Source organism: Scyliorhinus canicula, chromosome 2 (assembly GCF_902713615.1).
Source record: "Scyliorhinus canicula chromosome 2, sScyCan1.1, whole genome shotgun sequence".
In the NCBI taxonomy this organism is placed as follows: Eukaryota; Metazoa; Chordata; class Chondrichthyes; order Carcharhiniformes; family Scyliorhinidae; genus Scyliorhinus; species Scyliorhinus canicula.
Genome location: NC_052147.1, coordinates 272,560,737 through 272,575,045, shown reverse-complemented (window position 1 = coordinate 272,575,045; position 14,309 = coordinate 272,560,737). Strand labels below are relative to the sequence as shown.

At 44.0% G+C, this 14,309-nt stretch overlaps 1 protein-coding gene across 1 annotated transcript in view; it reads left to right on the top strand.

The window, feature by feature from the left end:
• The window catches only part of LOC119962143 (contactin-associated protein-like 5), a 1,043,235-nt gene extending 1,041,879 nt beyond the window's left edge, over positions 1–1,356 (top strand). The window contains exon 24 of the mRNA XM_038790068.1: positions 26–1,356. Coding sequence (XP_038645996.1) covers positions 26–222 — 197 coding nt within the window. The 3' untranslated portion in view covers positions 223–1,356. The remainder of the gene's footprint in view (positions 1–25) is intronic.
• The last annotated feature ends 12,953 nt before the right edge of the window (positions 1,357–14,309 follow it).

Below are 14,309 nucleotides of genomic sequence, written 5' to 3'. Positions count from 1 at the left end.
CACTCCCTCTCTGTGAAATCTACAGGTGTGATAGCCCTGGTGATCTTTGTTGTCCTCTGTGTCCTTGCTGTGATGGGACGGTTGTTGTACAGACACAAAGGCACGTACCGTACCAACGAAACAAAGGGGATAGAGTACGCTGAGAATACCGACCCGGCACTGAAGAACCATGCCAATTACCGGGACTCAGTCAGTGAAGGCAAGAAGGAGTATTTCATCTGATGACAACACAGACTCTCCTCATTACTACAGTTACAGCAGCAGATTAATGATACTAACAGCTGGGACTCGCTGTCTGTGCTATGAGTTAGCTCCAGACTCTGCAGACTAAATGGCCAAACGTAATGCTCAAAGTACATGGCACATGACAAATGACTGGTTTACACTTCTGTTCACCTTGACGGGACAGGGATATAACCTATTGTTTCCTCCTAACTCTAGGTCAGCTCAGGGGAATAGAAATAAGAATTTTGTAAACTCTATATGAAGACAGCAGAGAAAAAAAATTACCATTATATGTTCTGCATGAAAGATAAGCAGCCATTCATTGTTTTATTTTCTATTTGACCCCTGGTGCTGTTTCTCCCACTTCCTCACCAATTCAGTGCTGACTCAGACTGGGTGATAGTTCCTGACAACTCTCGATACAGCACCGACACCAACTTGTATTACATAGCCCCTTCAACATAGTATAAAATGCCAAGGAATCTAGTGTCTGGATGCACAGGAGTGTTATTGAACAATAATTTGACCCTGAACCACATGAGGAGATATTAGGTCAGGTTACCGAGGGCTTAGTTAAAGGGGGAGGTTTCAACGAGGGTCCTTGAGTGAGATCTAAAGAGGCAGAAAGTTCCAGGCAGGGGATTCCAGAACTTAGGATCGAAGGAACTGAAGTCACGCTGCCAATCATGCAGCGATTAAAATCGGGAATGTGCAAGAGGCCAGTGTTGGGGGTGATCCAGAATTACAGAGATCGGGATGGGGTGAAACCTTGGGCGAATTTGTAAACAGAAGTGAGAATTTTAGAATTCAAAGCCATTCTTCACCCCAAGTGTTTGGACAGGGCTATTTTACCATCAGGGTTGAAAGGGTTAAATTCGGAGGACACATTGCACAGGTGAAGCTTGCATTCCTTGGCCTTAGAAGATGAAGCAGGAATCTGACAGAAGTGTTTGAGATGGATTTGATATTGTAAAAAGAGAACAATTTTCTGTGATGGAAGAATCCAGAACAAAGGGCCTTGACCTTAAAGTTGGAGCTATGCGGTTCACATGTGATGCCAGGAAACATTTGTTCTGACAAGAGGTCATGGAAATCTGTAACTGTCTCCGCCAGAAGTTATTGAGGCCGGGGAGGGTGGTGGTGGTGGTGGTGGTGGAGGGGGGGGGGGGGGGGGGGGGGGGGGGTCAATAGAATATTTCGGCATTGAGATTGATAGATTTTTGTTAGGTAAGGAGCTATGGGTCCAAGGTAGTTAAGTGGAGTTCAGATTCAGATCATCCATGATCTATCTGAATGGCAGCACAGGTTTGAGGGGCTGAATGGCCCACTCCTGTTCCTATGTAACCACATGAAACTTCACAGCCAAGCTAATGGTGTTACCTGGCAAGTGCTCACACACTTGTGATGAGGTACAGGGATCTCAACATTATCCCCATTTTTGCTGAAGATTTCTAAAGCCAAGTTTAATTGCCCCTATTACTCTGTTGTAATCTCAGCAAAGGCCGAGATTCAACCTATCCATATTTGATTGAACACAGACAAAATGTGCCTGTGCGGCAAGCAGTCACGAGCTCAAGTCAACAGTATTCAAGGAAGGTTGAGTGTTGTGCTGACCCAGAGCTAAAGTACGGTGATATATTAGTTATGTATATTGGTTGGAATCTAGGCTCGGGAAGATTGCCGCAACTATATCCCTGCCCCCTGCCATCAGCGAAAAACAACAGCTCCAGGGTTTACAGTCGTCGCTTCCTGCATAATGGTAATTTTTCACTGCTTTTATTTAATTCCATTTGATGAAAATCTTAGGTCTAATCCTATGACCTGACCTCAGTGATATTTCTGCAAACATAATAAATGTTCTGTTTGTACCCGGAATATGAAACAACCACTTGGTTTGCGCAGAGGAAGAGCATAACTGGAAGGAGCCATGCCTAATCTTGCAACTTAATTACAGGAGGGATGTTATCTCTCAGATCAGATAGCGTGGTGCCAGATGGAGTTGAATCCTTTATTCCATTGCTTGACACATAGAACAGTACACTCACTCTCTCTGTCACACACACACACACATAAATAAATATATATATATAGATATATTTAAAAAGTGCTTTGTAAATTATTTTTGTGATGTACGCAGAACTCCACTCCAAACACAAACTATTTCACATGCCAGAGCATCATGTACACAGGAAATTGAGACACGGTACCCATTGCCTCGCTTGTTGCTGGTAGCAACATATGAGCATGGATGATTCATGGACAGAAAAGACCATTGTGCTGTCAGGTATGCTCATACCCCGTCACCCCCCCCCCCCCCCACCCACTCCCCCCATCCCCCGCCGCCACTCACAAACCTCCGAGGGGATACCATAAAACAGTGGGGGACCTGTAAATGAGCCTTTCTAGTTGGCATCCTTTAATCCAATCTGACTTTTCCCAGCACCTTGCCTGAAAGATTCCCTCTGAGGTGCAACAATTCTGAGTAAATATTCTGAGTGCTGCCAGTTATTTTGGTAACTGAGTAGATGCTGGGTCGCCGTTGATTGAATATTCTTAATGTGGAGATGCCGGCGTTGGACTGGGGTGATCACAGTAAAAGGTCTTACAACACCAGGTTGAAGTCCAACAGGTTTGTTTCAAATCACTAGCTTTCGGAGCACTGCTCCTTCCTCAGGTGAACGAAGAGGTAGGTTCCAGAAACATATATATAGACAAAGTCAAAGATGCAAGACGATACTTTGAATGCGAGTATTTGCTGGTAATTAAGTCTTTCCAGATCACGCAATAATTGCGAGGCAGGAATGTTCTCTTCCAGTCGGGGAACACTTCTGCAGTCAAGGGCATTCAGCCTCTGATCTTCGGGTAAGCATTCTCCAAGGCAGCCTTCAGGACGTGCGACAACGCAGAATCGCCGAGCAGAAAATTATAACTAACTTCCGCACACATGAGTACAGCCTCAACCGGGTCCTTGGATTCATGTTGCATTACATTCACCCCCATCATCTGGCCTGGGTTTGCGAAATCCTACCAACTGTTCTGGCTTGAGACAATTCACCCCTCTTTAACCTGGGGTTACCCCTCTCTATGGACCTGTAAAGACTTAATTACCTGCAAATGCTCACATTCAAAATACCGTCTTGCGACTTTGTCTCTACCTCTACATTCACCTGAGGAAGGAGTAGTGCTCCGAAAGCTAGTGATTTGAAACAAACCTGTTGGTCTTTAACCTGGTGTTGTCAGACTTCTTACTGAATATTCTTAGTATAATTGCTTTGAGTTACATGACCACAGAAATCACCATTGTTACAACACAGCGCCTTGGGAGCAAAGCATATTGTGCATGAGGAAGAAGTGAATGTTTTTTCCAAAAGCCCCATTGTGTTATGAACAATGTATTATAGTCACAGCCCCACTAATCTAGTCAACAAAAACATTTCAGAACCAAATACCTCATATTGAACAGAAGTGGGAACCTGACTCAATTTGAAGCAAAACACGACCTGAACGGTATCCAATTAAAAAAATTTTTTTTTAAATAAATTTAGATTACCCAATTATTTTTTCCAATTAAGGGGCAATTTAGCGTGGCCAATCCACCTACTCTGCACATTTTTGGGTTGTGGGGGCGAAACCCACGCAGAATGTGCAAACTCCACACGGACAGTGACCCAGAGTGACTCAGTAATAGTTTGAGCCTAACCTTAAATTCCAAATGTGTTAATTGAATTCAGATCCCTCTAGCTGCTAGTCCTGTGACATTACCACTGTATAATAGTTAATCGTATAACCCCTCCACCCCCCACCCCCCCGCCCCACCTGTCCAAAATTCAGACGTATTCCTGGGGAATCCTTGGAAATACTGATACGTGTCTAGGAATTCCCTATTCTTCCAGCCAAATAGTGACACACTCTCAAGTAATGCTGAGCCAATGTGACCACACTCCTAGGATTCCCTCAACTTATTAACACACAACTGCTGATCCATAGCCAAAAACAAAACCCTATCACTCCTACACACTGATATTTGTCACACTCCTATGACGCCCTGCGAATATTCACACACTATTAGTAATGCATGATAAACATTAACGCACAATTAGATCCAACCCCGCCAAAATATTGGACGCAGACCCAGTGATTCCATGCAAATATTGTTAACCTACTCATAACGCCTTGTCAATACTAACACACTCCCAAGACTCCCCGCATCTATTGCCAGATTCCTATTGTAAATTGGCTCACTTTTCATTGAAGAAGATTCTTTGTCTCCTTTGTTAGGACGAAGAGCATAACCAGAAGGAGCAATGCCTAATCTTCATCAGTGAGTGATTAGTGGCCAGAGTGGGATTTACCAGGCAGCTAAGGTGGTCAAATGCATGGGACTGGGCTCATTTAAGAAACAGTTGGATCATGCAATGGGAATCTGGAAGGTTGCGATCAAATGCCTTCTTCATCGGAGCCCATCTCATCGGGATGCCATGTAAGACGGTACTTGACACAAGTGTTAAGCCTGTTCACAAAATGAAAACATCCTCTTTAATATTATGCTATGGAACATAAACAAAATAGACCATCGGCGTGTAGAAAGGGCATGGAGCTCTCGAATAATTTCCTGCAAATGTAATCGCCTGCCAAGGGAACACAAACATGTGCTGAATCATTATTGCTGTCTTGCAAGTATATGTATTGATTTGTTTTCCTTCATGAGCACAGCAATCTCCTTGGTCTGATCTTCAAACATTAATCCCAAGCTGGGAGGACATCAGCCTTAGTTTCAGCATTTAGTTTCTCCCCTTTCCTCTGTCGATACTTTTTAATTCAACATCACTCAGAAAGAGCCATGTGGTTCTCCTTCAAAAGCCTTGATTTTCCGCAAGGTCAGCAAATTTTAGGTGACTTTACATAGACATAGACATAGAACAGTACAGCACAGAATAGGCCCTTCGGCCCTCGATGTTGTGCCGAGCAATGATCACCCTACTTAAACCCACGTAACCCGGATACCCGTAACCCAACAATCCCCCCATTAACCTTACACTATGGGCAATTTAGCATGGCCAATCCACCTAACCCACACATCTTTGGACTGTGGGAGGAAACCGGAGCACCCGGAGGAAACCCACGCACACACGGGGAGGACGTGCAGACTCCACACAGACAGTGACCCAGCCGGGAATCGAACCTGGGACCCTGGAGCTGTGAAGCATTGATGCTAACCACCATGCTACCGTGAGGCCTCATTACCTTGATAGTCTGTGGATTTTATGGCCTCAAAATATTTGTTGGTTGGTAGCGCAGAATGGGTGGTATCGTATCAGCTGACAATTATGTCTCCCACTTATATCCACTGACTTCATAAGCAGGATGGACATATAGCATACAGCTAATGTAATATCACCTGTTAATGCATGACCGATTAAAATGGATATATGTCCCGTGATATTATCCTTACTGTTTTATATCATAATAACTGCAGTTTCCACTCTGAAATATAGTATAGAGTGATTCACAATCCAGTGTCCCCATGTGGTGCAATGATATGAGAAAATCGATTTGGTTTGTTCATTGGGTATGCTGAATTGGGGAAACACCAATCATATACAATATATTAAAGTTGGTTCTTTGCAATTCCTGGATGACCTTGTAACCTACCTCTGGTTCCAGTTCATACAGTTGACTTAATCTTCAGCCATCTGAGCTCCCCTCTTAATGCAGTACCTCTGCACTACCAGGTGGGCTTTAGAAAGAGAGCTTGAAGGATATTACCTGTGTTTTCAACAAAGCAATGAAAACTCACAGAACACCCACCGAGATCAAGGACATTTTCAAAATTAAACTTTGAAAGGGGGCAAGAATTGGCATTGCTGTTTTGTGCAACTTAGATGGCAGAGTGTGAGATAAATATTAGGGAAAGAATGTTCTTCTTTATAAATAAGCTTATAAGTAATTTCTCAAGATTATAGGGTCCAAAAGCATTTCTTGACTCTTAAGCGTGCAAGGATAGCTAATATTATCAATAATAATTGCACATAAAATCATCAAAGAATAAGACCATTCAGGCCAGACCACCTTTGCTGGTCATTCGAAAGATTTATCCAATCGGTGCCATTTTTTTGCTCTTATTCTTGGGCCTGCAAATCAAATATTTATTCAATACTCATTTCAACATATAAATCGATAACCATTGGTATGCATTGATAACTATTACTAATCACGTGTACACAATAAGAACTATGACTTTGATAATAATGCACATATAATTTCAGCAAAACTGAACAGGTAGAGAATCAATTTTGTCAAAGGGTTTGAAGGGACGGTTGTCTGAGCTTTGTTGAATTCTGTTCTAAACACGACCTTTCCAACCTTTCTTTCACTCTGGTGATGTGGGAATCTGCATTATTCTACTTTACCTCATCCACTCAGCTGCCAATGCTCAGATCTTAACAGGAATCATTCCCCCGGCTTCATCATGGCTTTGCGTTGACTGAGCTGCCAGTCAAATCACTCAACTGGTGACTGTTGCAGGGACTCATGATTCTCTTATAGGCGAGTTATCCGTTAACCTGAGCGGAGGTGTCCTGGAGGAGAGCCGAGGTAGCTATAGGATTGGGACAGAGAAAGCTTGCCGCCAACTGCTCATCAGCCACATTCTCTGGTGACTATAAATTCCCTCTGAACGTTTCGCTGGAAATGAAAACCGACACTATTGATCTTCTAGCAGCAACTTGTTTTGCCGGCATAGGTCATAAATTAAAGAAACGGGGCAGCACAGTGGTGCAGTGGGTTAGCCCTGCAGCCTCACGGCGTCGAGGTCCCAGGTTCGATTCCCGGCCCTGGGTCACTGTCAGTGTGGAGTTTGCACATTCTCCCCCTGTTTGTGTGGGTTTCACCCCCGCAACCCAAAGATGTGCAGGATAGGTGGATTGGCCAAGCTAAATTGTCCCTTAATTGGAAAAAATGAATTGGGTACACTAAATTTATTTTTAAAAAATTAATTAAAGAAACGAATACCAAATATTAACCCCATTTCTTACATAATAGAATGCTGAAAGAACCACGTTCACTCTACATCAGCTCAGTGGGCAGAGATATGACAGGAAGGTCAAGAGTTCGCAGCGGTCTTTTTGTGTGTTTGCAACTTTGAAGAAGAGAACTCATAATTTTGAAAGAGAAAGGGAAACCTAAAAGATGTATGTCCCTGTTTGAAGAATTGTCAACATGTCTATCCGAGAAATAAACAAATAAATTTTACATTTTTTAATCGTAATGGGGCGGGGGGGGGGGGGGGGGGGGGGGGGGGGGGCTATTTTGATAGGAGGTGGATTGGGGTGGTAGAATACTAATCCATGGTCGGATGTTCATGATCAGCTTCCAGGGCTGGTTGAATCAAATCATCCCCCCACTTCCCACCAGAATCAGCAAAGGACACACAAGACTAGAGCAATGGAGAGGTCCCATGAACAACACAGTTCAATATGGTTTTTGGGCCAGAAATAATACTCATTCAATGAGGAACGGGATAATTATTTGAAAGAGATGAATATGGAATGACGCAGTGAAATGGGGCGGCACAGTGGTTAGCACTGTTGCTTCACAGTGCCAGGGTTCCAGGTCCGATTCCCGGCATGGGTAACACTGTACGGAGTCTGCATGTTCTCCCCTTGTCTGCGTGCATTCCTCCTTGTGCTCCTGTTTCATTCCTTAAGTCCTAAAAGGTGAGCTGGTAAGTGAATTGGACATTCTGAATTCTCCCTCAGTATACCTGAACAGGCGGCGGAATATGGCGACTAGGGACGTTTCACAGTAACTTCATTGCAGAGTTAATGTAAGCCTACTGTGACAATAGTAAAGATTATTATAGAATAGGAAGAGCTATTGCAATGGGATTTATGGCCTGTGCTCCAATTCCAATGTCCATTAAGTAAAACAAAAACTGGCATTAAACAAACAAGGTACATTCAAACAATTTTGTTTGTTAGCAAAGCAGAACAGTTCTAATCTTCCTCTGTCCTTATTTTCCGTCCTCGTTACAAACCAGGCCGCGGGTTATGATGTTGGAATCCGTTTGTCTGTCTCTCTCTGAAATATGTTTCAAAGTTACCGTTTTCTGTATTGAAATAAAATGCATATCTGTTTCTCATTCTGTATTCTCAGACTCTATGCTGTTCTAAATGGTGATTAATGGGGTAGAACATTTATAAAACGGTGTGATGTAGCAGTAATATTGTTACTTGGTATTTTGCTATTGTTCATTTTTTTATTACACAATGTTTAAAGTATTTTGTTTGCCACCAATCAAGTAATGAAGTATTTTTTTTCCTGTTACTCTGTACAGTCATGTGCAAGTAAAATATATTTATAAAACACAATGCAGTATTAATTGGTAGGTTGTAATTTATTTTCTATGTCTCCGGGACTCGTGATCATTGGTACCCAAATAGGTGTATTTAATAAACAGTGAATTTTTTGGAATTTCCTTTTGATTCATTTGTTATGTTTTGGGTCCCTCAGCGATATCTTTTCAATTCAATAGTAGTTTTCCTTGTGTGGACTGTCTACCAAACTTTGGTTATGGGTTCCCTTCCATGTTCCATCAAGCACCACTCTCAATGGTAGCACAGTGGTTAGCACAGTTGCTTCACAGCTCCAGGGTCCCAGGTTTGATTCCCGGCTTCGTTCACTGTCTGTGCGGAGTCTGCACGTTCTCCTCGTGTCTGCGTGGATTTCCTCCGGGTGCTCCGGTTTCCTCCCACAGTCCAAAGATGAGCAGGCTAGGTGGAATGGCCCTGCTAAATTGCCCCTGGTGTCCAAAAAGGTTGAGTGGGGTTACTGGGTTCCAGCGATAGGGTGGAGGTGTGGGTTTGGGTAGGGCGCTCTTTCCAAGGGCTGGGGCAGACGCGATGAGCCAAATGGCCTCCTTCTGCATTGTGAATTCTATTATTTCGCCTGGGTACACATCCATCATGTTTGTGGATCTTAGTTGGGCTGGTTTAGCACAGGGCTAAAGAGCTGGCTTTGAAAGCATACTGAGGCAGGCCAGCAGCATGGTTCAATTCCCATACCAGCCTCCCCGAACAGACACCGGAATGTGGCGACTCGGGGCTTTTTACAATAAGTTCGTTTGAAGCCTTCTTGTGACAATAAGCGATTTTCATCAAGCATGAGTAAAGCGGGAAAAGGCTGGACTGGATCATTGACCATGGCTCTGAATTTTATAAAAAGACACATAGGCCAAAATCCTCCATCCCCATTTGCGGCTGAGATTTTCCCGTGCCACTGATAGAGAATGGAGTTTTGGCTGGAATGCCAAATTTTCCATTCTCACTGGCAATGGGTGCCGTGACGGTCAAGACCAGAGAGTCCCACTCAGAATGTTGAACTGTTCTCATGCAACACACTAGTGACTTCTATTAAATCTGCAATAATCATTATATGAGCAAGAATGCACAACACTGTACTAGATGCGATGATAAGGGAACAGGAGGAAGACTTGGGGCTTGAAATAGGGCGGGGACTCTGGAGCGAAGCACTACATCACGTCAACTCCATGTGCGCAAGATTCAACCGAACACAACTAAAGGTGGTACATAGTGTCATGGGCCAGGATTTAGAAAACTCCAAGGTATATTTTGGAGTTCACCTGACCTATAACTTTTAGTTGAATTTGGTGAGGATGAGCACAAGAGCATGCCTTTCAGGTGTTATTCAATGGACTTCTTAGGCACTTTTAATCAAAAAACAAGCTTTATTATACTAATTTAGTTTACGTTTGTATAAATACACATAATAAGAATTTTTGTCAACTACAATCATAAAGACCCCACATGGCTACAGTAATTTATGTATAAGACCTTAAGACATAGGAGCAGAATTAGGCCACTCGGCCCATCGAGTCTGCTCTGCCATTCAATCCTGGCTGATATTTTTCTCATCCCCATTCTCCTGCCTTCTCCCCATACCCCTGATCCCCCTATTGATGAAGAACCTATCTATCTTTGTCTTAAAGACACTCAGTGATTTGGATTCCACAGCCTTCTGCTGCAAAGAGTTCCACAGATTGACCACCCTCTGGCTGAAGAAAATCCTCCTCATCTCTGTTTTAAAGGATCGTCCATTTAGTCTGAGATGATGTCCTCTTGTTCTAGTTTCTCCCACAAGTGGAAGCATCCTCTCCACGTCCACTCTATCCAGGCCTCGCAGTGCCCTGTAAGTTTCAATAAGATCCCCCCTCATCCTTCTGAACTCCAACGAGTACAGACCCAGAGTCCTCAACCGTCCCTCATATGACAAGTTCATAATTCCAAGGATCATTCTTGTGAACTCCCTCTGGACCCTTTCCAAGGCCAGCACATCCTTCCTTAGGTACGGGACCCAAAACTGTTCACAATACTCCAAATGGGGTCTGACCAGAGCCTTATACAGCCTCAGAAGTACCTACCTGGCCTTGTATTCTAGCCCTCTTGGCATGAATGCTAACATTGCATTTGCCTTCTTAACTGCTAACTGAACCTGCACGTTAACCTTGAGAGAATCATGAACAAGAACTCCCAAGTCCCTTTGTGCTTCTGATTTTCTAAGCATAATCCTTAATGAATTCCACCTTAACTGTTCCAATTCAATAACAAAATCCAACTAAAACCAGAAATCCCTTTTCAAAGATGTGGCCAGCACACAACATTCTTACTGTTATAAAACTTGTTATCGATACTTTTGCTCCCCTTTCCAAACAGCAGATTTGAATTCCTTCCAGAAAGCAATTATCTCTTTTAAGTTACCAAGCAGTCGGGAAACAGCTTTTAAAATGAAGATAGAGAAACACTTCTTTCAACCTGTGCAGTTCAAACCAGTCCAAAACTTAAAGCAAACATAAAACCCAGAGCCACAGCCCAGCTCCACCCACGCAATGCCATCACTGAAGCCATGTGATAAGACAAAAACATTTCTGGAAGGGACAGTCCCATGACAATAGAGCTCACTTAACGAGAACCAAAATAAATAGGTTCTTCGCGGAGGTGGCGATCAGATGCAAATGGTGCCAAGGAGGCCCGGCCAACCATGCCCACATGTTCTGATCTTGCCCCAGACATGCTGGGTACTGGACAGCCTTCATTGAGGCAATGTCCAAAGTGATGGGGATGAAGGTGAAGCCATGCCCAAAAGTGGCAGTCTTCTGGTTATCAGACCAGTCATATCTCTTCATGGGGAGGAGGGCTGACGCCCTTGACTTTGCCTCCCTGATCGTCCACCATAGAATCCTGCTCGGCTGGCGGTCAGCAGCACCACCTAAAGCTGCAGCCTGGCTGTGCGACCTATCAGAATTTCTCAAAATGGAGAAAAACAAATTCGCCATCCAGACATCGGAAGAACATGGGAGCCATTCACCCAACTGTTCCGGGACCTGTTTGTGGCCAACAAACAAACAAATAAATAATCAAATAGTCAAGAGCCGGGGGAAAGTAGCCAAGACATGAGAAAAGAGAGGGAAGAGAGTGAGGACCTGGGGTGGGGGGGTGGGGGGGGGGGGGGGGGGGGGGGGAGCAGTGCAAGAGGGGGTAGCCAAACCCCTCTTGAAAAGATGAAAAGAAAGGGGAGCTGCAGAGAGGGAGGGGAGGGGGAAAGGGGAGCAGGTAAGGGTTGTGCAGGGAAGGAGCAAGGACAGGGTAGGTGAATAATAGAGGGGGCCAGAGTGGAGGAAAGACGAGGGAACACAAACTGGAAGGAGAGCACGTTCTGTATGTATTTTAAAAATAAACAGAAAAGTGGGGGAGAAAGTTCCCCTCCCCCCAATGGCATGTATAATGACATTTTGTCTTCCTTGGTTCTCTGAATACACACTTGCCCTGTGCTTATTTTCCCACTTGTTTTCTTAGTTACGCAGTGTTTTTGTTATTTCTTTTTGGTTTCTCTGTGTGTACATCTGTAAATACACCATGTATAAAACCCAATAAAAAGCATGCTTAAAAAAAAAAGAATGCACTACTGTGAATCTTAGAATCCCTCCAGCGCAGCAGGAGGCCATTCGGCCCATCAAGTCGGCACCGACTCTCCTAACCAGGCCCACGCTCTATCCCCGTGACCCCACCTATCCTTTTGGGCGCAATGGAGAATTTAGCATGGCCAAACCGCCTAACCTGCGCATCTTTGGACCGTGGGAGGAAACCGGAGCACCCGGAGGAAACCCACACACACACGGGGAGAACATGCAGACTCCTCACAGACACCCGAGGCTGGTATCGAACCCGGGTGCCTGACCCTGAGGCAGTCGAGCTAACAGCTGTGTCACCGTGCCGCCCACTTTGGAGCACTAAACTTCAGAGACACACCACCATCTTTCGCAAGGTCTTAAACATTTTGAAATCTTCATCTATCTCTATTTTTATTTTAATCCAACAACCGACAGCTGGAATTTTAAAACCTAGTTTTGACAAGAAGAACCACTTGACTTCTTTATTTCCTTTGAGGTGTAATCACTGTTGTAATATATCTACTACAGAAATAATAGATTCTCACTGAACAACAAAGTACCCAGATTGAGGATTTGTGCGATTGGTTGTCAGTCTTTTTGTTATACAAAGCATTTGATGAAATAAATCAAGCATCATCCTGTTTTTCATTTTGTTGGATGACTGTAACAGTCCTGATCAAAGCATAATCCTGCCTTTCTTTCAGGTCCTGTTTCTGAAAGTGGGGGGAGCTGTGAATTTCATAGTTTGTTATGGACTAGATATCATTGTACATTTTGATCTGCACTGAATTCATCTCCCCAGCACCAGAATATTGACTGAATTTAAACACCTTATCTTGGCCATTTTCATTCGTTCCGAGGATGTGGATGTCACTGATAAGTCCAGCATTTATTTCTCAACTCTAATTGCCCTTCAGAAGCTGGTGGCGATCCACCTTCTTGAACCACTGCAGTCAATGAGGTGTAGGTACACCCTCAGTGCTGTCAGAGTTCCTGGATTTTCACCCAACGACAATGAAGGAACAACAATATATTTTCACATCAGGATGGTGTGTGAATTGGAGGCGAACATGAAGGTGGTTGTGTTCCAATGTGCCTGCTGCCCTTGTCCTTCGACATGATGTAGGTCATGGGCTTGGGAGGTGCTGATGAAGAAAGATGAACCCAGATCTTCAAGGTACCATGGGAACATTGGAAAATGCCACCATTTAATCCTAAATTACTCAAAGTATCTATGGCCCGCTGGTTGCTTATTTGAGTACAAGAGTTGGCAGGTCATGTTACAGTTGTATAAGACTTTGGTTCGGCCACATTTGGAATACCGCGTACAGTTCTGGTCGCCACATTACCAAATGGATGTGGATGCTTTGTAGAAGGTGCAGAGGAGGTTCACCAGGATGTTGCCTGGTATGGAAGGCGCTAGCTCTGAAGAGAGGTTGAGTAGATTAGGATCATTTTCATTAGAAAGACGGAGGTTGAGGGGGGACCTAATTGAGGTCTCCAAAATCAAGAGAGATATAGACAGGGTGGATAGCAAGAAGCTTTTTCCCAGAGTGGGGGACTCAATTACTTGGGGTCACGAGTTCAAGATGAGAGGGGAAAAGTTTGAGGGAGATATGCGTGGAAAGTTCTTTATGCAGAGGGTGGTGGGTGCCTGGAACGCATTGCCGGCGAAGGTGATAGAGGCGGGCACGATAGCGTCATTTAAGATGTATCTAGACAGATACATGAATGGGCAGGGAACAGAGGAATACAGATCCTTAGAAAATAGGTGACAGTTTTAGATAGAGGATCTGGATCGGCACAGGCTTGGAGGGCTGAAGGGCCTGTTCCTGTGCTGTAATTTTTCTTTGTTCTTTCTTTGTTCATGAGGCTCGGGTTATGATTTTTCCATTGTCAGATGTTGCCACTGTTGGAATACACTGGTGTCCACTGACGGATAATATCAGAATGCTGTTAAGAACACAGATTCTCTGCTCATCCAGAAAGGAAATGAAACAACTTTATTTGAACTGCAGGGCCTTTTGCCTCACTCATGCTTCCTGTAGGAAACTGATTGGCTTCCGTTTAGAGCTGTCAGCATCAGTGAAAACAGAAATTGAGCTGAACCCTCATCTCG